At 38.2% G+C, this 23,728-nt stretch overlaps 1 protein-coding gene and 1 non-coding gene across 2 annotated transcripts; both read left to right on the plus strand.

Moving 5' to 3' along the window:
- The first annotated feature begins 1,097 nt into the window (after positions 1-1,097).
- On the plus strand, positions 1,098-1,683 carry LOC115605165 (transcriptional repressor rco-1-like). Its single transcript, XM_030479178.1, has 3 exons — positions 1,098-1,312; positions 1,344-1,429; positions 1,497-1,683. The coding sequence occupies exons 1-3, from the start codon at positions 1,220-1,222 to the stop codon at positions 1,666-1,668; spliced, it is 351 nt and encodes a 116-aa protein (XP_030335038.1). The 5' UTR covers positions 1,098-1,219; the 3' UTR covers positions 1,669-1,683.
- Positions 1,684-17,351: 15,668 nt separating this feature from the next.
- LOC115605975 lies at positions 17,352-17,537 on the plus strand. Its single transcript, XR_003990775.1, has one exon. It is a non-coding gene; the product is annotated as a U2 spliceosomal RNA (small nuclear RNA).
- Positions 17,538-23,728: the final 6,191 nt, after the last annotated feature.

Raw genomic sequence — 23,728 nt, forward strand, 5'->3', positions numbered from 1 at the left:
TAAATACAACTATTTTTCTTTCCTAGTCTTCTTTGTACCTGTTCCTAATCCAGATCTCTGCTGTCTGTGCCTGATATTCTTGGATGAAGTTCTACCTGGCACAGTACACAGTCACATACACCAGTATTTTGCAGAATAAATCATCTAAACTATCAACTCAATTAATATTATTAGACAAACAAGAAATACCCATGACGTGAAAGGGTGGGATTTACTTTTTGCCAACACATTTTCACAGACCATTAGTGATGTCTTCTTTCATATAGTTCAAATCCCTCATTTGCTTAAGCCTATCAAAAGAAATGATTGCTTATTTCTCTACTTAATACTCAGAGGCCTATGATAAAAGCCATAGAGTAAGCTTTTTTACAATCTGTATTACATAATGCACTGATCACTTCGGGGCTGGTTGGCTTTCTGATTCTACCCAAAAGAAAAATTGCTTGTTAATGCTGAAGTGCTACAGAAGGAAAGTAGTTAAATGCAGTTCCTTTATGTATTTTTTACTAAAGACATTTTTGAGTGCTCACAATTTCCACCTGATTCATATCTTCTTTGATTCCCTTCCTAATAAATATTCACATACCCATTTTCTAACTTTTAAAATACCTCAAAATCTATCTCAGAATTTTGAAATCAGCTCTAAAGTCAGGAGCACCAAACCTAAGCATTTCTTCTTCACATTTGCTTTTCTCATCTCCCCATGTAGGACAATCACACCTTAGAGTGTATTGAATAAACAGAAAAAGAATAAATTCTTCAAGAATGCAGAGGTCGCCATTCTGTACGACTAAGACTACTGCATAACTTATTTGTAGACCAGAAGACAGTTAACATTAACATGTCATCACAGTCTATTTCATAGACTTTGCTGTGTTTTGGAACACAAATATTTAGACATAGGAGAAAGTCATTGTTTGATTTCCTAATCTGTGAAGGCAGACTTTTGAGTCGCACATATTTTTTGATCACACTGTAACATAAAAATACTTTGGCTTTTGTTCAGCACTGTCATTAGAAGTTGCCTGCATTAGACTTAATGTCCATGTTGCTTTAATGACTCTGGGCATTTCAAGAAAGCAGGTAAAAGAAACACGCCCGCGGCATCATCAGAACACGCTTGGGACACGTGGGGCCGCCATCTTGGACGGCGGCTTCCTGTCTGCGTCCACGCACTGCGGCAGCCGCCATCTTGGATTCACCCTCTAAGGGCGCGGCCATGTTGGATCCAATCCCCCGCCATGACGGCAGCCATCTTGGACCCACTGCCTCCACAGCGGCAGCCATCTTGAATCCACTCCATCATGGCGTTGGCCATCTTGGACTCTCATCCCCATGGTGGCGGCCATCTTGGACTCTCACCCCCACGCTGGCAGCCATCTTGGACTCAACATCTACCCCCTCCCTGCATGGAGGCGGCCATCTTGGACTCACCCTCCCCTACGCGGCGGCCATCTTGGAGTCTCACCCCCATGGCGGCAGCCATCTTGGATTCCCCCCTCCCCACCATGGCAGCAGCCATCTTGGACTCGCACCCCCATGGCGGCGGCCATCTTGGACTGTTCCCCCCCATGGCAGCGGCCATCTTGGCCCCCTCCCCGCATGCCCCCCCCGTTCCCAGCATGCACCGGGGGGTGCGGGGCCACCCCCCCCATAGAGCCCCATTGAATGAAGAGGCTTTTATTTGCTTCTTTTTTTTTTTTTTTTTTTTGAGTCCAGAGGAGGGCCACGAGGATGATAAGAGGGCTGGAGCACCTCCCATATGAAGACAGGCTGAGAAAGTTGGGGCTGTTCAGCCTGGAGAAGAGAAGGCTGCGTGGTGACCTCATAGCAGCCTTCCAGTATCTGAAGGGGGTCTACAAGGATGCTGGGGAGGGACTCTTCCTTAGGGACTGTAGTGGTAGGACAAGGGGGAATGGGTTCAAACTTAAACAGAGGAAGTTTAGATTAGATATAAGGAAGAAGTTCTTTACAGTGAGGGTGGTGAAGCACTGGAATGGGTTGCCCAGGGAGGTTGTGGATGCTCCATCCCTGGCGGTGTTCAAGGGCAGGTTGGACAGAGCCTTGAGCCACATGGTTTAGGGCAAGGTGTCCCTGCCCATGGCAGGGGGGTTGGAACTAGATGATCTTAAGGTCCTTTCCAACCCTTACGATTCTATGATTCTATGATTCTATAAAATCCATACAGTTCTTCCGCAAGACAGCTGCAAGCACAGTGACCACAGGAATGGAGGGGAAGTGCAAGAAGAGGGGGGTGCACGCTCATTTGCTTTTCTCCCTCATCTGAAGTAGTCTCCTATGAATTTATACTTGTAACATGGTAGTGTTTGGCACACTTAATCCATATAGTCCCCAATCTTTAGCAAAGGTCTACAGCAGTATGGGTCTATTGTGAAGGATGACCTTTAGTAGCCTAAAAAAGGCATGTTACTGGCTTAATTTAATTGCTAATTTTTGCTGTGTGGAGTTCCAATATCTAAAGATTTTTTTCAAATATTTGGAATAAAATATTTCTTCTTTTTAAAAAAAGTAAAATATTAGGTACTGTGGTTTTTTTGTTTTTTTGTTTTTTTGTTTTTTTCCCACATGAAACCAGAAACAAGGGTTTTAAATGAAGAAAACATGAGAATGGAAGATTAAAACACTGTGTGTTGGCTATGCTTCTAGAACACTCTGACCTCCCTGGCTAAGAAGGTTAGGGAAACCTAAATAAGCTTCAGATCCACTGTCCATCACTGCTTATTACTATAGGACTGTAAAACTGCAAAGCTATATGTTTGTATTTGTTTGGGTTTTTTTGTTTGTTTGGGGTTTTTTTTCAAGTGCATGCTCCAGCTGGGGTTACAATTTTGCTCATATGGATTTATACAACAGATTAGACAGCTAGTAGTACTAGATAGTACTAGTAGTACTAGATAGTATCTAGTAGTACTAGATAACTGTAGCTCTGGAGACCAAACTTATTTGTGGAATTTCTGGCAACATAGATCAAGGTGAGAACACAGACTATTGCTTGGGTACAGAGGAGTAATTGCCTTGGAGTTGCAAAGGAAGTTACCTTGCACTCCATATTCTTGAGATGTGCTTTATTAGCTGAGGTATCACACACAGAGAACCCTACTGGCTAGAGAGAGATATCCCAGTAAAGCACAGTGGCACATGTGGCCAATTCACCCTCTCCCTTCAGGAGCTCAGTCTGAATGGAGGCATTGGCTACTACCAGGGTAGATGGTACAGAACGCCCAGCTGGAGCTGCAGCCTTTGTTTTCATATAGGTGCCCACTATTCTGCCTTGAAGGTCAGGTAGGATGGGTGCCCCTGACCTGTGCAGATGGTCACAGAACCATGCCCAGTTGCTGGGTTATGTGCACTTCAAGTCTCTTCAATGGAATGCCCCTCCTTCATCAGGCTCTGACTGCATCATGGCCTGTGATGAACTGTGAAAAACAACCTGTGCTTGAGACAGCTAAAAGTACTTTTATTTCATTGCCTGTCAACTCAAATAAATATTGGTTTAATATTTTTGTTTGCTGATTTTATTTGAAGAACAGGGGACAGTAGTAACCAAGTTAACCTTGGGATCATATTTGCACATGCTTGTTTAGCTGGCAGTCTTTCTTTATATACACACACACCTTCCCCTTCCAATCTTTTCCCGCCCTAAGAATCTTAAATCACATTGCTTCATGAATGTTGATACTAGATAATGATAAAATAGTTACCAGGCTGAGTAAAAGTCTGGAATAATTGTTTAGGGCTTTTTCTTTTTTTTTCAGAATACTTCAGGGAGGCAAATTAATTTCTCTTGCTCCAGTGTAAACTAACCAACTATCATACAGATTCATGGTTTTGAAGTGCCCAGATCTTGCAGGCTGTTGTGTATTAAATCCCAATGAATGCAATAAGAACTGAAACATACTAGAGAGCTCAGAAATGCAACATTTAGGATAGGTTTCACTTCTAAATATTGAAATACGCAAGCTGGGTACTCGTGAATTTTTAATACTCTGCAGTTGGCTCCGCCCTCTATCAGTACATCATTCTGTGAATCAGCTACACTCTTATGCATTGCATATGAAAACACAAGATCACATACATCAGTGAGGAGAACAGACTCATTCCTTGCCTATTTCACATGTAATTTAATTCTCCTGCCAATAGCCTATTCAAAAAAAAAAAAAAAAAAATCTTTTCATAGATCCTGATTTATTGCAGCTTGAAAATTGGAAGCTTTATTAGATCAAGATAATACAACAACTCTTACCATTTTGTGGTTTCCTAGGTTAGATTTCTGAGAAATGTGGAATCATGGTGTTTTTCAAATGCAAGAAAATCTCAAGAAACTACAAAACCTCCTGTTTATTAAAAAACCAAGCAGAGAGAACATTTCTCATGTTCTTTTACTATTGTTTTTCTTTCCCTAGAGCTTTTCCAACATCATGCAAAAGCATCCTGTACTGTTAGAGAAGGATAATTTATTACTGATAATTATTTCTGAAGTTCTACTAGAAGAAAGCAATTGTTTATCTGCAAGAAAATAGCCCAGATCCCATTCACAAGGTCGGTCTTGCATTCTGTGTTGGCAGGAACTGACAAATTCTTGAATCAATCCTTCATTGAACAAAGGGAAAAGTAGTCTTCAAACTTAGTAGTATGTGACAGGTTTTCTTCAATGGAAGGTTTCTGATAGATGTTTGAGAATGGAGAAATAATAAAAATGACTGCCTTAATCTGAACTTTGAAAAAAATGTTTCTCTTTTTCAAGTGAATTCTTTCCCAGTGGTTCTGCACATTCCAAAATCAGTTCAGCTAATGCAAAAGGAAAATGCTTTTGAATGGATATGTCAGTTTGTGCCTGTGAGTAGTTATTTCAACTAAATTTCACCAGACCTCCATTAACCACCTTTCAAAATTCATAGAGCAGGCCTCTGAAAAAAGTCACTTATTCAAGTTTCAGCTGTAAAAATAAATACATTCAATATAGAACATAGGCAGAAAATAACAATAAAAGGGTGAACTGCTTCCAGTCTAGTTGTGTAGTTCATACAGTGTGTTTGCATTTCAGCAGTTCAGGCAAAAAATGTCTGTCCTCAGGGATTGAGCACCTTTTTAGTGTTAATTAGTTCTGAGTATTTCTGCCTTCCTTCATTCCTTCATGCCTATCTCTTCATATACTTTACCTGTCCTATGAAAAATTGTTCATGTTCCACCAAAAACCTCATCTTTTAAGAATTTTTATAAAGTATCTTTTAAACTTATCTTTTAAGATACTTATCTAAGTAAACATCTCTTCCAAAAACATCAATTAAATGAACTATATCTAATCTGTAAATTCATAGATACATATGTATCTATGATACATAGATCTATACATATATACTCATATACGTTTTAGCAGTGTGCCCAGAAGCACATAACCAAAACAAGCTCCCAATCACCGCATACAAAAAGGCAACAACTTAAAATTTTATGTTTTTATATATATATAAAATATACATTTATATACAATAGATATAAGAATGTCATCCAATCACTATGCTGGATGAAAACATGTAGGTTATGTTGTTTAACAGAAATGGCAGCTCCCTGACATAAAATGGCAGTGCCCTATCATTAAGTGGTGGCCAAAACAGTGGTGCCCCCTGGGTAGACAACCTCCCAGGTCTGTTGTTCTTGTGGGTAAAGCAGTAGGGTTGGCCTGTCCTGCCAGGCAATCATAATACAAAATGTAACTAAGGGAGAGGAAGTGATCTGGGGGCAAATGACCCATGAGGCAGCTGGGAGAGGGGGTGGAACACCTACAAGAATTTGGGATCCAGGCGCCATCAGTTCTTGCCTGTTTTATCAGTGGTACCTGCACCACTGGACATCATACAGAGAAAAAAGCAAAATATTCAAAATGGTGAAAAGATTTTGAAGGATTTACTTTCTAAAAACCCATACATTTTTTGTTGAGGCTTGCAAGGTCATCTTTCTCATGACAGAGATCACATTCTTCTCTCCACCGCAACCGAGTTTGCTTTCTGCATGTTTTTGATAGCTCCATAGGCTATTTAGTGCTAAATATTGTTCTATAGAGTTAAATCAAAATAAGTCTCTTAAAGTAGTCATTGATTATGTTTGTAGATTTTAAATACCTTGCTCACATGATGGGACAATTTTTGAAATTGGCAATAATAGACATTTCTGATATTTGTTTTGGAAGAAGAAATATTTTAAAAATAATTTGTATTCTTTTACAACATTTACAATCACAGATGCATGAAAGCAACAAAACTACCAACAAATAAAATTTTGAACTCACAAGGCTATCACATATTTACTTTAATGTTCAGCAAAGGGGTAAGTTATTTAGATTGCATGCTATGTTATGTTAACCATCTCTCCCTCTTGAAACAAATGTCCTAGAATTCCAAAGAATTCTAAGACACAAATTCTAAGAAACAAATTTTAAGACACAAATCCTATTTCTGACTTCTGTATGTATGTCATTAAAATTTACCCACATTAAGCCAGCTGCAAAATCAGGGTTTATTAATCATCTAAACGAACTCAGCTTTAGGAGAAAATGCCACTATTCAGAACACCCCTTCTTCATCCATCTGACCAAAATTTGAAGCCTATCTAGTAAGCTCCATCCAACTGTTCCTGTTACGCAGCTTATTCCCTCATTACAATAAAGGTATTAATGACAGTAGAAATTATCTCTTTAGTACAAAGTTGAGCACCTGGATCTTTGCATTTCAGAGGAATGCTCATCATATTTTTAGGATCTCTTTTTTTGTATGTAAAGTGGGCTTACTAAGAGTTTCTGATGTTGATTTTTAGTGTACTCATTTTGAAGAATCACCTGGTCTTGAGCTGAATTTTAGAACCCCACAAAGGATGAATATAGATTTTAAATGCTGTTTTCTCTAGAAAAATAAGAAAACCTAAAATTTGAATCCCGAATTTATTATACCTTATTCCTATATCTGTGTTTCACAGCATGCCTGAAGTAGTTCACAAAACAATATTAAGCATGCACAAATACCTCTCAAATATTAATTACTCACTGTTTGTTACTTGTTTGCTATCTGTTAAAACAAACATTACTTTTTATCTGTTACTCAGTTATATAATTTTATAATCTACTGTACATCATTCTACCTCTTACAGTGTATTGGTTTGGACTAATTTTATAAAGTATTAACACTAGCTGCTACCAAAATTAGTATCAAGTGCTCACTTTATCTTTCAATTAAACTGCCAATCTGCAAGACGGAATGACAATGAGCAAGGGATATATGGATATATAATATAGTACAGTCAATTTGTCATCTTCCTCAGGTAGCATTTTGCTACTGAGGTATTTCTGTTCTAAAGACAAATACAAACCTCATTCACGCTGGTAGTATACCAACAATCATAATGAACTCTCAAGAGCATGCTAAAAGCTTATTTTATGGAAAAGACATAAGAAAACATCAAGAAATACAGACTGAAACCCAGGTTTATTCAACATGTCTATTCAGACCTAAATCACAGACAATGATGCGCTTTCTCCTATGCAAATACTGAAAACTACCTTAGACATGCACCCTTTGCAGCTTCTCATTACTTGGGTGTGGGAGAAGGTCTCACGGGAGTATCAGCTTGCGCAAGCCTGGGTGGAGATGTGCAACCTCTCTGGGCCAGCAGAAATGTTCCTATCTCTCTTGCTACAGATAGCACTGATGATAATCATACAGCTTCATGCACCTCTTGTACAGCTCATAGGAGTCAAATTTCTAGCTCTAGAGAAGTCTCTGACTACAGTGACATAAATAATGATTTTCCCCTAAGAATCCAACAGCAAAACCAACCAACTGAAAACTCAGAGGTAAGATAGATAGAAAAAAAGAAACATTTCTGAGTACAGGACTTCCCAGAGTGACACATCTGGGATTATACTGCTTTTTGTTCTATAGCATTAGGACAAATAGCACCATATGTACCAATCTGATGTAATAAGTAATTTACCTGTTACTTTAACTCCCATAAAGTTATCTCCAGAGAAAAAACAAGCGTGCCACTGACTTCATCTCTGATCACGTCAGGATTTTTCTAGCTTCTCTAGCTCACATGAATATAATAGAATTAAAAAAAAAAAAAAAATCCTAATCTGAATAATTTTGAGTCTTTGTCCATATGCATCACATAAAGAAATGCATTCAACAGAAAATTACTTGGAAAAAAGAATGTTAAATTGTTTACAAAATAATTAATAAACTCTTTTAAATCCAGTCAGCAACTCTTCATCTATTCTCCAAAACTGAAAATGAATGTAGTTTCTAATTTCAAAGCTTCTCATGTGAGAACGTGCAGCTGGGCATTGATTTCCACAAACAATTTTTGTTTTATGAAAAGGTAGCAAATAAACAAGAAGTATAAATTTCCAACAAGTACATAGCTGACATTTTAAAAAGGCATTGAATAACACCTACTGAGGATAATCAAATTCCTTAAATGATTAGACATAAAAAACAGTGCGTTTTGGGCCAGTTTTAGTACACATTGGGTAGTAGAATGAAACATTAGACTGAAGACCCAAGTGAATCTAGCCTACTATGCTAGTATAATAATAGACCTGAAACGCACATGCCTTGAGCAATTCATTGTCATTATAATTTAGAATTCATACAGAAAAACAATGGAGTCTCACTAGACTTCTTTGATAAGGGTTTGACATTGCCCTTGTTAAATCTGGAAATCTACATTAATTTTGCAATGAAGTGTAAAAGCTTCATTCATTGTCAGATCACCCTTTGTCTTTCTCTTGATACCAGCTTTGTTGTATTTTTTGCTAAACAGAAAAGATTCTGTTCCAGGTAATCACACAGCAGTTTGTTGACAAACTCTTCTGGAGCAGAATCTGCAGTCTTACACAGCCCTTTATGGAAGAATGGCTCAAGTATGTTTCACTTGTCATCAGTTATTGGTTCAAAAGCAGTATTTTAATTGATGCAAACATTGTTAGCAACCTCTTCTGGGACAGAACACTTTGTGGGTCACTGTTTATTGCCTTTGGCCAAAAATCTGGATCAAAAACCTGAAGTACCATCTTTAATATAATGCAAAAAGAAATAGCAATCAGCTAATAGCGTCAGCTCTTCTCTGCAAGCCTACCAATAACATTTATAAGATTTTTTGTGTTGCTGCAAGTGGATCCCAAGGCTTGGTCTAAGAAAGTGAGTACCTCTTTACATATGCCATAAAAGACAGCATAATTCCACTGTGAAATACTGAGCATAAAATATTTGCATATTTGTCATCTGTGCTTTAGAGCAACCGTAACAATTTGCATACACATAGTTCTACACAGGAGTGGAACATACAGATTATACTTCTGAACTACTGCTTGAATTAATCAGCCATTTGTTTCTTATGTAAAAACAATCTAAAACTTTGTGAGACTAAGCTTGCTGAAAGAAAACCTTTTCTAGAATTGGATAAATGGGATCTTAAGAATGAGTCCTAGAGATATTGCCATTGTAGAACTATTAAGCTAGGTATCTACAGACACATAATAATCAAAAATAACTTTTGTCTTACATGATGCAATCTTGAAGCAATGATTTGGGATTTGGTAAATCATACTGACGAAAATGAAAGGTATCTTTAGAAACAGCTATTCTATTGATACAAGTTCATTTTTTTTTAAGTTGCGAAAGAATAACGAGATGTTCAGAACAAATTGTAGATTCATCTTTTTCATTAAAACATGCTTAAATTTTTTTTTTCCTTCTATACAAAGTCTTATCTTTCTGTGCAAGAATCCTTTTCAATTTTTTTATCTTTAAAATTGTGTTTTGGCACCATTTGTTTCCAAAAGACAGAAATGCAATTTGCACAAAGAAGACTTGTGTATGAACAAGCAGTGAAAATTATTAGAAAAGGGATTAACATGTTGCTGACTCTGCTGATAAGAATTCTCAACCATCAGAAGAATTAGAGATATACTGTGAAGGGAAAAATGAGTATAAATATCTGTTCTTTATATTTGTATAAAACTACAGTCTATTGCATATCTCCAAACACTGCAGCAAGAAATTAATGTCAGATTTTCTGACTGTAGCATCTGAACCATAAAGATTTCCCTAGCTTAACTTGATGAAAGCATACCTCCATTCATGCGTGTCAAATGAACATCTGTCAGCATTGCAGCTGCTTTAGTTAGAGAATGATGTTGCCGCTCTACTAAATTATCTTTTGTTTATTACTGAGGGAATTTCCAGAAATGTAAGCTGTGTATGTGTGTTTATACTCATAATTTCAGTGAGGTCATATCTACAGAGCTTGAAGAACTCACTTTTCATTCAGATGACAAGTACATTTAGGTAGTCTGAGCTTTAGAACAGATACATAAATCGGGAAAATGTCTGAATTGTGACAATGTTGTCCTGCATTTTTCATCTGGGGGGAGAGGTGTCTTGCAAGTTGAAGTTTTGCAATCAAAAGCAATGATCTTTCATTTTGTAAAAAATATTAGGAAAATTAATCTTGCAAGAAAAACTTCGAGGAGAAAAATACTGTTCTGTTAATTGCAAGCATTTATAGGATCAACTCCATAGTGAAGTACTAGAAATATACTTTGGAAATTTGCATTTTGTCATCATTTATGAAGAAATTACCAGCAACCAGAGTTTCTGATTTCACTACCACTTATATGTTTTATACATATCCTCAAAATCAAAAACATAAATAAAAGACAAGGGGAGAGGTGCAGTGTCTGAGCTAAGTAGCAGAGTTTCTTAATTCTTAATGTTACGTGCAGCTTGTACTCTGTTATATTAATATTGGAAATTTGTATAGTCCATTTGATTCTACGTTGTCTTGAAATGTCATAAAGACACTGCAGTCTTGCACACCAGAAACTAACTTTCAGAGCAGTGGGTCAAGCAAAATAATCAAGGATTCTTGGAACTTACCCAAAAGATTCAGTTTTGGTGAGTTGTGTGGACTACCTCTAAAAAGGATAAATTGCCCCCGAAGTTATAAATCAAACCTTAGCCCTCCATATTACTCCAACTCCAAACAGGAGCTTAGTTTTCTACTGAAACTAGTGAATTCAAAACCTGTAATTCCTTTAGGACTTCAGGCCTATTGTCAGAATTTAGTCTGTTAGTATTCAGTCATGACATACTCCTCACTGGGAGGGACACATATACATATATATACATATACGTACGCATATACGCATATACACACCTCAGTACTATTCAGAAAAAAACCCAAACCCAAAACCTTCCAGGCCAAATACTGGAAACTGGAATATACTGGAAACTGGGGACATTTCACTGTAGTGTATGAATTTAGTTAGCAAATCTTGAAGCAGAATGAACTTGGGATCAAAAAAAATGTCTCTATGGAAGCCTCTGAACTGAGAGGCATTCATTCTTTGTGATCAGCTCCACCAGTCCTCTACAGTCAAGAGTCTCCTTGCTGAACTTCCTGAGTCAGGGGCTATCCCCCTGTGAGGAGGGAAAGTCAAGAGCAAACACTGGGGGTCAAGTGGGTGTGAACAGATGAGGGTGTGAGACAATCAAGTAAGCTAAAAGCTCTAATTTAGTTGGTTCTTAAATAAGCACCAAATCCGCTGTGGGCTGTCATTTACTGTCTCACCCATGACAATATGAAGAGGAGAATGGAGAGGAGTAGGTTCGTCAGATGGAAGAGGTTCAGTTTGAGGCTGAATTTCACTGGCTCTTTGGAAAGGATCACTGTTCAAGAAAAGGTTAACCAATTAATCTGTGAAACTGGACACTTGACAATTACCCCCTTTTCTTTAATAGATCTTGTTTCAACTGAGAAAGGTCATGAGTACAGTGAAAATGTGGCCATTCAGAAAGAGGCACAAACAATACACATGTTAAAATATTTATGTCAGTACAAGAGCTAATAATACAATATTTAATGATCAGGCATAAATTCGAACCAAAGCAATGTGTATTTTCAGGTAACACACAGTTAATGCAATGTGTTCCCACACAGTACTGTGAACAATCAAAAGTTTTCCACACAAAAATGTGTACACGAACTGGTGGAAGGAAGAATCTGCCTAGATCTGTTTGTTAGAAAATAAAGCCAGCAAAGTGCCTCTAGATCTCAAAGACCCTAGGTGCCTACTTTTGCAACTGCAGAGAAGATAAAGAAGAAATATGGTGTACTTCTCTGTTATACAAGGTATGTGCCAAAGGACAGTATCAATAAATGTTTATAGATTAGATACATTTACAGCAATTCCTGTTGAACTCTTTGAATTCCATTAAGCTATGTAATTTTTAACTGTAAAAGAGTTCATGCTGACTAAATTGCTATAAATACATGTTTTTATCAATAAACCTGAAATAATTGGGAAAGCTCTTTAAGAGCTTGTGAACATATATTTTCAATGGAGAAGGGGAAGGGAGGTTTAAACGCGCTGTATTCTTCATTAACATTCTCCAGTATAAATTCTAAGTTATTATGTCATTACAGGTGTGATTCACCACATATTAAGACACCTAGATATAGCTACACAACGATCTACATGTAGACTAGAAGCTCTAATGAATTGCCTAAATGGTAGTATCTAGTGACTAGATCTTCCACAATACCCTGTATTTTATCTGTCACCCTAGGAAGAAGCAGGTCTTCGTTAGAAACTATGTGCTATCTGACAGATATCGTAGACGTCTCAGATGTCCTAAGGTGAATGAAATGGCATTCAAGCTTTTCAAGTGTATGAAATTTAGTGCTGCCTTGTCTATAATGACAGCTTGTTCAATGGACAGCTAGTAAGTACAGTCACTGGAGTCAAGAGAATGACCTTCATTAGGAGTGAGATGAAAGCTCTGCAGTCAGAATCAGCCAGGCCTCCATTGGCTACAGCAGAAGCTTTTGACACAGCTTTCGTGTAGACGTCCAAATTTAAGTATCTGAATCTGTTTAAACAAGTTTAATAAATAACTTTAAATAAAGGCTATTTCTATCCTGAATATAATCCCGCTGACAAAATTACAGTTTCGTAGAGCAATCAGGTTAGCACTTTCTGCCTTTTAATAAAAGAGTTCTGTGGAAAACCAAAAAGTAAATGTTAAAATATTCTTGCTATATGCCATGAAAAATACATCATTAGTGTTAGTTGTGCTGTTCAGCCCAACTATACAATCAATATCTGATAATAATAATCTGCCTTGCTATGCACAGACTGCTTAATATTTTACTGCTTAAATCTATAATGAATAAAGATCCTTTGTCACTTGTTTTGTGCCAGTTAGTATTTCCCTTTCATTTTGGAAAATCTCTGTCACTGTGTATCTAATACAACGCAGGACATGGTTATATTACTATGTAAAATTAAGCACATTATTTAAATTTTCATATAGAATCATAGCACAGAGCATATTTATTATGAATTAATAGCATGGTTTCTGAGCTGAAGATATTGTGACAATTTCTTCTCTTGTATTTTTGAAATCAATAGTTACAAGAAGAAAGGGTTTGAGTTATGAACGTACGTGAATGCCACATTTCCAGCAGATACATTTGGTCTATTCTGAAAAGAGAAAAACCACAGAAAAAAAATCCCAGCTATAGAAAAAAAATGACATTTATCATGAAACTAATGTCTAGATTTTTTTTCTTGAAGTACATTTCTCATGGAGTTGCTTAGTAACTATCTTTAAAACTAATAGTTATTGGCGAACAAATCTGATCATTACTTGAGAATATGTTCTGTAACAGCTGTTTTCTACCAGCTACTGATCTATGTAGGCTTATAGGAGACTGGTGTTAGATCTTCTCTTATTAGGCCTGAGCACTAACTTTTCAAGAAGCTTAGTCCTTGAGTATATGCTGTCATATACCATTTCTAAATTTCTGGAGAGCTGAAGACACCAATTAATATTTTAATGACTTTATAATACTCAGTGCCTAAAACTAACCTTGTTGTTCATCACAAATGTAACAAATTATATTCACTATTTTCACAAATAAAGATAAGCATTAGAATGTTCTCATATTACAAGAATCTAAAATGGGAAATATTGGAAGATTTTAGTAGCTCCATGGCAATTTGCAACTCAAACTAAAATCAAAACATTAAAACTAGAAGAAGAAGGGCAGACTTAGTTGAAGTAGTATAGCTTTTTTAAAGCTTTCTATAGTTTCTGTTAACAAAAATTAAAAAATCAAATATGCCTAAGGATGGAACATGAGAAAGGGATGATGAATATCTGATGGATTATTGACAGGGCTACAATACATCAATGTTTTTACATAGCATATTGTAGCCCCACAGAAAATACACACTGAAAATCATAATAGCATTACAGCATTTGTTCTTTTCTGGAGAAGTGAAGGTGCATTGTAAGGCCTTCATTCTGTTTTCAATTACAAAAGCTCCTACTGTCTTAAGAAGAAAAGCACCTAAATAAAAATTAGACAGGGAAATCAGGGCTGTAGATTTGAGTAAGAATTTTGCAATTCCTGAAATTGGATTAAATGTGTTCTCTTCAGTAGTGTGAAATGGGAAGAAAGCTAAGCATAGAAGACAAAAACCCAGACAAAGCAAACATGGAACTGGGAATATGTCTCATCTTCACACTGTATCATGGAAATTCTAAGATGGTAGTTAACATGGTAAGAAAGATAAATTAAGTTTACGGAGAACACTAGATTGAACTTAGGTTTTCTCCCAGGCAGTAGAGATCCCTTTGTAAATTAACATCAACAGTTATGTGTTACCTAGACAATCTATGACTGATGAGTCCTCCAGGTGAGGTTCTGCACAACAGGGGAATCACCAGGTGAGGTTCTAACCCCATGAAACCAATGTGTGGATGAAAGGAGAAAGCATGTGGTGGTATCAGGGATGTGAGAATCTAGGGAACTATGCTCCCTCTTGCCATCTTTTTTCAGTTCACAGGAACAGCTGACTCTCTTGATAGGTTCATAATCATGACCGAGATTATTATGTCTAGAACAACACAATAAAACTCAGAAGTGCGTAAATGTGTAAGTACATGACACTGATCATTAACATTTAAAAAGAATCCGACCATTTGCCTTTGATGAATCAGAAATAATAGTCGATTATTGCTGAGAAGTCAACATGCTACTGTATCTAAGAATTTGTTATAAATTTGCTGTTGCCTTATTATACACACTGTTATGCTTTTTAATCTGTTTACAGACTTCAACTTTTGGTACTTTACAGTGCCATTTTCATTACAGTGTTGTAAATGACATATGGATGTTTCCTACATCTCATTAGGCGTGAGAATTTTCAGCTAAAGTAAACAAGGAATTTGTTCGATGAGTGCCTTCCTTTTCACAGAAACTGCATTACATCAGTATTTAAGTTCATTAAGGCTTGGCGTCTTTTATTTAATTCTAATAAGATGAGAAAATACTACATAACTTCTCATATCAGCTCCAACAACAGCAATTCACTTGGGCTTAATTTCAGAATACTGCAGACCCATTAATTAATTTTGATCTCCTTAGAAAAATATCTTACAGTAGTTTTCTTCCTATTGTTCCTATTTAATTCCCAGAGGGATTATTTAATTGTCTACAGAGTAATTTATAACTTAGCTTCATAACTGCAGTACTCAAACCAGCACTTCAAAACTTCTTGAAGAAAAAAGCTACATGCATAGTACTAAACCTGCTTCCTATAGTATCTTTTTTCTTTATATTTTTTCTGCTTTCCATATGCTTTTGTTAGATTGAAATTAAAATTATTCAGCTGTCATGTTCAGTGGTCATTGTTGGTATTTTAATAGTCATCTTACTGAAAAAAACAGCCATACCGTACACAGTCTTGCATTATTTTTTCTGACTTTTCTATTTACAAGTAATTATGACATTCAAAATATGCCTCCTTTACAAAAGCCAAGATGTGCTAAAATCAGAAAAGTCCTGTCTGTGTCTGTGTTTACAGAGAGCTAAATCATGCAGAGAAGTGTCTTTTCCTCTAAAGGAACTTTCATGATGGAAGATACTAGTTAACTAGTTAACAAGCTTGAGATATTGTCCTTTACTAATAATCTTGGCTAAGAAACCTGAAGAATTTTGCTAATGATATTGCAATAAGACTATAGTACTTTTTTTAGCCTGCCTCTGAGAGAACAGGAGTTCCTAGTGGGGTGAATACAAGTATCAAAAGGTTTCATATTCTGTGTCCTGATATTCAGTAAAACAGGATCTATTGCAAAGTGGGTTTATGGTAGTGTCTTAGAACACTTTTCATGGCCGCCCAACTAACTCTAATGTTTCTGGAACTAAAGTACAGTTGGTGAAGTCAGAAAAAAACCCTGTGAGTGTATAAGGGTCTTTGGACTGAGACAACCATTAGAATGTGAGGGGACTATGACACTGTGGAAATGGGAGCATCCAGCCAGTTTGACAAGAATGATTTTTGTTCATGTCATTATCTCCACAGTACCTATCTTTAGAGCTTCCTTAGAAATCTTTCACGATCTTGGAGCTGCTGGGTTGTTGGATTGTTGCTTTTTTTTTTTTTTTTTTTTAATTTTATTATCTTTCCTTCACTTATTAAACTGTCCTTCTCTCAATCTATGAGTTTTCTTGCTTTTCCTCTTCCTGTTCAGTCCCTTGTCCTCTGAGGCTGGGCAGGGTAATCAAGTGGCAGTGTGGGGACTTTGCTGCTGGCTCAGAACAACTCATAACACGAAATCAATAATAACATCGTATGTCCTCGCAGTTTCCTGCTTATGCCTCAGCAAGTCCATGCGTGTACACGCAATCTTATCTCTAGTAGCAGAACTCCATTCTTGAGCAGGAAATCCATCTTAGAATGAATGGACATGACTTTAGACCTACCTGTGTGGGAAAAAATATGAGATTACATTCCAGCTTAGTCTAAAACGAAAGACTTGTGAAAAAATATATTTATGAGGAGCAGAAAGAAAAAAATGACATGGTGTGCATCATTTTCTGTGTCTTCACTTATAGCCTAATAGTGTATCACAAAGTCATTAATAAGGAAAATTAATTAGTGTTAAAAATAAAACTTTCATTTTCTTATATATATAGCAATAGAAGTGCTGCAGGCCAATGTTAGCTTTCAGACCAGCATGCTTGATTTCAGCTTATGCAGAAACAGCTATCTAAATCTCCCTAAATACCTGTCAGAATAGGAAATAAGAGAAAGAGAAGTCTAAAAACCTGAAATAAAATTCTGTCTTTATAAAAAAAAATATATTTGTCTGCTTTTGCCTGCCTGCTTGATCGTGTTGAGCTTTGACTGTACCTTTTCTTTATCCTATAAATATCAAAGTCAAGGTCAAGCTTCATCTAGTTGTTAGAAACGTGTGATCAAGATCGCTTCTCGGCCTTTTGGCTAAGATCAAGTGTAGTATCTGTTCTTATCAGTTTAATATCTGATACGTCCTCGATGAGAGGACTTTATATTAAACGGATTTTTGGGCGTGGGAGTCGGACCCGGAGCTTGCTCCATCCGATCTGCGCATCGTCCCGGTATTGCAGCGCTTCCGGTTTTTTCCCTTGTCCTCATGGGGGACTTCAACCATCCTGACATCTGTTGGAGGGACAGTACGACCCGGCACAAGCAATCCAGGAGGTTCCTCGATTGTGTGGAAGACAACTTCCTCTTTCAAGCAATAGAGGAGCTGACAAGGAGAGGTGCCATGCTTGACCTCGTTCTCACCAACAGGGAGGGACTGGTTGAAAATGTGACGCTCCAGGGCAGCCTTGGCTCTAGTGATCACGAGATGGTTGAGTTTGAGATCCTCAGGACAGTGAGAAGAGCACGCAGAAAACTCACTGCCCTGGACTTCAAGAAAGCAGACTTTGGCCTCTTCAGGAACCTCCTTAGTAAGGTTTCATGGGATACAGTCCTAGGGGGCAGAGGTCCCAAGACTGCTGGTTGACATTCAAGGATCACCTGCTAAGTGCTCAAGAGTGTTGTATCCTGACTAGAAGAAAGTGCAGCAGGAGGGCCAGGAGACCTCCATGGATGGACAAGGAGCTGCTGAGGAAACTTAGAGGGAAAAAAGAAGCTTATAGAAGGTGGAAGCAAGGACAGGCGGCCTGGGAAGAATACAGGAGCGTTGCCCGGGAAGCTAGGGACCAGGTTAGGAAAGCTAAGGCCCAGCTAGAATTAAGTTTGGCAAGGGATGTAAAAGATAACAGGAAAGGATTCTATAGATACGTAGCAAATAAAAGACAGACTAGGGACAATGTGGGCCCTCTCCAGAAGCTATCAGGAGAACTGGCTACCATGGATTTGGAGAAGGCTGAGGTTCTGCATGACTTCTTTGCCTCCATCTTCACCAGCAAATGCTCTTACCACATCACGAAAGTCTTGGAAAGCAAATGCAGGGACTGTGAAAATGAAGACCTTAGGCCCACTGTAGGAGAGGATCAGGTTCGAGACCATCTTAAGAACCTGAACGTGCACAAGTCCATGGGACCTGATGAAATCCATCCACGGGTCCTGAAGGAGCTGGCGAATGAAGTTGCTAAACCACTGTCCATCATATTTGAAAAATCCTGGCAGTCAGGTGAAGTTCCCGATGACTGGAAGAAGGGTAATATAACCCCCATTTTCAAGAAGGGGAAGGTGGAAGACCCGGAGAACTACAGACCAGTCAGCCTCACCTCTGTGCCTGGCAAAATCTTGGAACAGTTTCTCCTGGAAAACATGCTAAGGCACATGAAAAACAACGAGGTGGTTGGTGACACCCAACATGGCTTCACTAAGGGGAAATCCTGCCTGACCAATTTGGTGGCCTTCTATGACGGAGCCACGGAACTGATGGACAGGGGCAGAGCAGTGGACGTCATCTACCTGGACTTGTGCAAAGCGTTCAACACTGTCCTGCATGACATCCCTGTCTCTAAATTGGAGAGACATCAATTTGATAGATGGACCACTCATCTATCTTTATCCACTTTAGTGGATAAAGAACTGGCTCGATGGCCGCACGCAAAGAGTTGTGGTAAATGGCTCGATGTCCAGTTGGAAACCTGTAACGAGTGGTGTCGCTCAGGGATCGGTGTTGGGACCGGTCCTGTTCAACATCTTTGTTGGCGACATGGACAGTGGGATTGAGTGCGCCCTCAGCAAGTTTGCCAACGACACCAAGCTGTGTGGTTCGGTTGATATGCTGGAGGAAAGGGATGCCATCCAGAGGGACCTTGACACGCTTGTGAGGTGGGTCGATGCCAACCTTATGAAGTTTAACCAAGCCAAGTGTAAGGTCCCACACCTGGGTCGGGGCAATCCCAGGCATAGCTACAGGTTGGGCGGAGAAGAGATTCAGAGCAGCCCTGCGGAGAAGGACTTGGGGGTGCTGGTTGATGAGAAACTGAACATGAGCCAGCAGTGTGCACTCGCAGCCCAGAAAGCCAACCATATCCTGGGCTGCATCAAAAGAAGCGTGACCAGCAGGTCGAAGGAGGTGATCCTGCCCCTCTACTCTGCTCTTCTGAGACCTCACTTGGAGTACTGTGTACAGTTCTGGTGTCCTCAACATAAAAAGGACATGGAGCTGTTGAAGCGAGCCCAGAGGAGGGCCATGAGGATGATAAAGAGGGCTGGAGCACCTCCCGTATGAAGACAGGCTGAGAGAGTTGGGGCTGTTCAGCCTGGAGAAGAGAAGGCTGCGTGGAGGCCTCATAGCAGCCTTCCAGTATCTGAAGGGGGCCTATAAGGATGCTGGGGAGGGACTCTTCCTTAGGGACTGTAGTGGTAGGACAAGGGGTAATGGCTTCAAACTTTAACAGGGGTAGTTTAGATTAGATACAAGGAAGAAGTTCTTTACAGTAAGGGTGGTGAAGCACTGGAATGGGTTGCCCAAGGAAGTTGTGAATGCTGCATCACTGGCGGTGTTCAAGGCCAGGTTAGACAGAGGCTTGGACCACATGGTTTGGGGCAAGGTGTCCCTGCCCATGGCAGGGGGGTTGGAACTAGATGATCTTAAGGTCCTTTCCAACCCTTACTATTCTATGATTCTATGATTCTAAGTGTGACTGAACTATAGGTTATGTTATTGCCCTTCTTTTTCCCCTAAATAATTTGGGCTTCTGGGACTGAAGCTGAACAAAAAGGAGCAAAGTAGATAGTTCTAGCTTAGAGGTTCATTACTGGATTTGGATTGCTATGAAGCACTATGTTTAGATGCCCCTGAGGAGGCTGGTTTCTCAGACTGTCAGTCATTCACTGTCTATCAGTGCTGCTTCAGTAAGTTGTTTTGTCTGGGAATCATCCTGCAAGTAATACAATTTTTAGGGGCAAAAAGCTGGCTTTTAATCTCATTTCTTCATTGAAAAAAAATTTTTGTTGGGAAAGGAGATAAGCCAGGTACATTCTCAATGAAATTTTCCTCCCTTTTATCTGTTTCATCTATATAATTCCTCCACAGTGCTTTCCATATACACTGTTTCTTAATTATCTAGGCATGTCACTGCTTGGTAGCACTTGTCAACAGCAAACAAATCTTTTTTTCTGCATCTTCTGAGAATGTGAAGCAGGACTGCTAGTAAGTTCCTTATAGAAGTGCATGTAGTGTGCAAAAAAGCCAGCAAATGGGAAAAGCTGCTTTAAAAACCCTAACCATTCTATGATTCTGTGGAAAAAATTATGAATTGTTTCTGTGAAGGCAACAAGTGCCAAGGAACAGCCTCCTTGAACAGTATGGAAATTGTCCCAGGAACCTGTGATGTAAAATGAAGAACACTCACGCCCTGCCAGAAGTCACAAAATTGATTTTTTACTATCTGACTTAGCAGAAGATCAGTAAACCATTACTTTGCACAGATGAATAATGGTTTTCTATACTGTGAATATCTTCTGCTTATGTAGAGCTGTGCAAACTAGGTAGTGGTAGATGGTTCAAACTAAGAATTAGCAAACTGGTTCAGACAAGAAAGCATGGGAAGTCTATGTTCTAATGACCACGTGTATTCCTAAAGTTTCTCTAACCCTGTGGGAAAAAGAAATTTTACTACATTCCTTTGTCTGCCTCAAGTTGGTCAAAAAGTTCCTTATGAAAAGTCACCTGAACTTTCAACAAAATAAAAGCAAGCAGATCGCTTTACTGCTTGTTGTCTATGCACATGATAAATAATGTAAGAGACTCCTAGACACATGCAATCTGGAAAAAAACCATCATGGATATGGCAGGGAATTCCAGGGGTCACATTTTTGACAGAATTCAGAGAGAGCTAATGATGATACTGCTAGGGAAATAAATCAACAGTTATTTTAGGAATGATTGTTTGTTTACAAAAGCAGAAGAAATTTCTGTCTTTCTATTGCAGGAAAAATGTCAATCATTTGCTAGTAGGATTTAGAAAGCAAGAAAATACTCTCCTACACTGATTTTTCAAATCTTTTCCACTTGTCATGGTTTAAACCCCGCCAGTAACTCAGTACCATGCAGCCATTCACTCACACACACCCCTTCCCCACCTGGGCAGGATGCGGAGGAGAATCTAAAGAAAGTAAACCCCACTGGTTGAGATAAGAACAGGTTAATAACTGAAGTACAATATACTACTACTATTACTGCTACTACTACTACTACTAACACTACTAACAACTGCTAATACTACTAATAAGGGAAATAACAAGGGGGAAAGGAAAAACAACAATAAACACAAGTGATGCACAATTGCACAACACAGTTGCTCACCACCAGCTGACCGATACCCAGCCTGACCCAAGCAGTGATCGGTTGCTTCCAGGTACCTCCTCCGAGTTTATATACTGGGCATGATGTGCTGTGGTATGGAATACCCCTTTGACTAGTTTGGGTCAGGCGTCTTGTCTCTGCTCCCTCACAGCTTCTTGTGCCACTCCTCATTGACAGCATGAGAGACTGAAAAGTCCTTGATCAAGAGTCCTTGATCAAGTTTGAACAACTAAAAAACATCAGTGTGTTATCAGCATTGTTCTCAGACTAAAGCCAAACCACAGCACTGCACCAGCTGCTAAGAAGGAGGAAAGAAACAACTGTTACAGCTGAAACCAGGGCCCCGCTGTAGAAAGCTTTTTGCTTCTTCTGAGGCATCTGGTATTGGCCACTATTAGAGATGAGTTGGCTGGACAGGACAAATTAGCTAAATTGGGCTGGCAGTTCTTATGACATCTGGTGTTTCTGCCATGTTACTGATATGTCATTTTGACAAATTGTGTTACATCATGTGATAATAACCAGCAACATCATAAAATGTAAGCAGTGTAATCTGAAGTGACTTCACCAATTTAAAACAATCTGTTATTTTGTATCAGCTGTCTGTTACTAATTTAGAAAGCTGTGATGAATAAAAAAGAGAGGTTAATTTAAGTCCAGTTCTAACCTCTAAAATATATTATTGTTTCTACTCCAGCAGATTTACTCCTATAAATACACATGTGAGCTACAAATGATGAATGATGATTTAAGAACAACTAGACAGAATGTAAAATCCTTTATAGAGCAAAAAACTGGGAGAAATTAATTTCCTTGCAGCACAAGATTATCATGACCATATTCACTAATTTCAGCTCTGTTCATGAGCTGATTCAATGCAGAGAATGAGATCATGCCATTCTCTGAACACCGAACATATGATTTGAACTGATTCAAAACTGATTATGCTGAAGGACTTTGAGGACTAGTAGCTTAATTCCTGAGATGAAAATATAGTAAGAATGGAGATTTTAAACAAAACAAACAAACAAACAAAAAAAAAGGTATTTTAATCACAAAGGTGTAATATGATATTTAAAGAAAAGCTAATTTACTTTGATTTGCCAAAGTGGGTTTTTTTTGCCACGAGCAGTTTGGAGTATATTTGAAGATAAAGATTAATTTACTTACCCAGCTGTGGATTTCTAAGTAGCTGATTGATTTAGAACTGGGTTTGGTGGTAAAATGCATCCAGAGATGTCAAAGTACGTAGTTATGGATGAAGATGACTGTGGAGGTGTCTAGAGCCTCTGATTCTGCTGCCTTGCTAATAACAGATTTAGGGGTGGGTTTTCTGGAAGGATGTAGGTGAAATGGAAGGGAGTGGATCTGGTTTTCATAGTGAGTGGTTAACAATTGAACCATAAAATAAACCTACTGTCATCACAGTTGTATCTAATTCTGAGTTTAATGTGAATACCTAGAGAATATTGACTAAATACCTCTATCAAATGCATATAATGAAATAAATTAAAATATGGGCACAAACCAAATATTTCCCCTTTTTAGATTTTAAAATAACAGCTAAACCGAGCACTTATTAGAGACCGTTATCACTGATAGTCTTTTGCTCCAAACCACTTTCTAAATGGGAGGTATGGAAAAATCCAGCCCTATTATTATATTATAGCTCAGTGATACTAGCTGATATTTTAAACATGTTGACTGGAGAACTGAAATTTGACTTTCCAGTGTTTTATAAGCCCTGTGTTAAGATACACATATTCTAACTCCCTTTTTCTCAGAGATTAGTTTTTAGTGAAATGACATGCCATTAAATGAATGATCCAAAATTGCTAACTAGACAAGCATACTGTGAACAATTGCTAAATTTATTAATTTATCACTAGTGATAATTTTTCTGGATTTTTAGGAAATTTAACTGTTATCCACTTTATGCTATGTAAAGTTGAATGTATATTTCTATGTTACTCTACAAAAAGTAATGTCAATGTAAACCTGTGTTTTAGTAATAGTAATGTCTGGAACACGTTTCGGGT

This window comes from Strigops habroptila, chromosome 3 (genome assembly GCF_004027225.2).
Source record: "Strigops habroptila isolate Jane chromosome 3, bStrHab1.2.pri, whole genome shotgun sequence".
NCBI classification, from domain to species: Eukaryota; Metazoa; Chordata; class Aves; order Psittaciformes; family Psittacidae; genus Strigops; species Strigops habroptila.

Bases quoted from the DNA above. Each gene is read 5' to 3' on its own strand.
- LOC115605165 (XM_030479178.1), top strand. From the start codon at position 1,220: ATGTTGGATCCAATCCCCCGCCATGACGGCAGCCATCTTGGACCCACT. The intron at 1,313-1,343 runs GGCCATCTTGGA...CCCCATGGTGGC, and splicing joins ATCCACTCCATCATGGCGTT to GGCCATCTTGGACTCTCACC. The intron at 1,430-1,496 runs CTCACCCTCCCC...ATCTTGGATTCC, and splicing joins ATGGAGGCGGCCATCTTGGA to CCCCTCCCCACCATGGCAGC.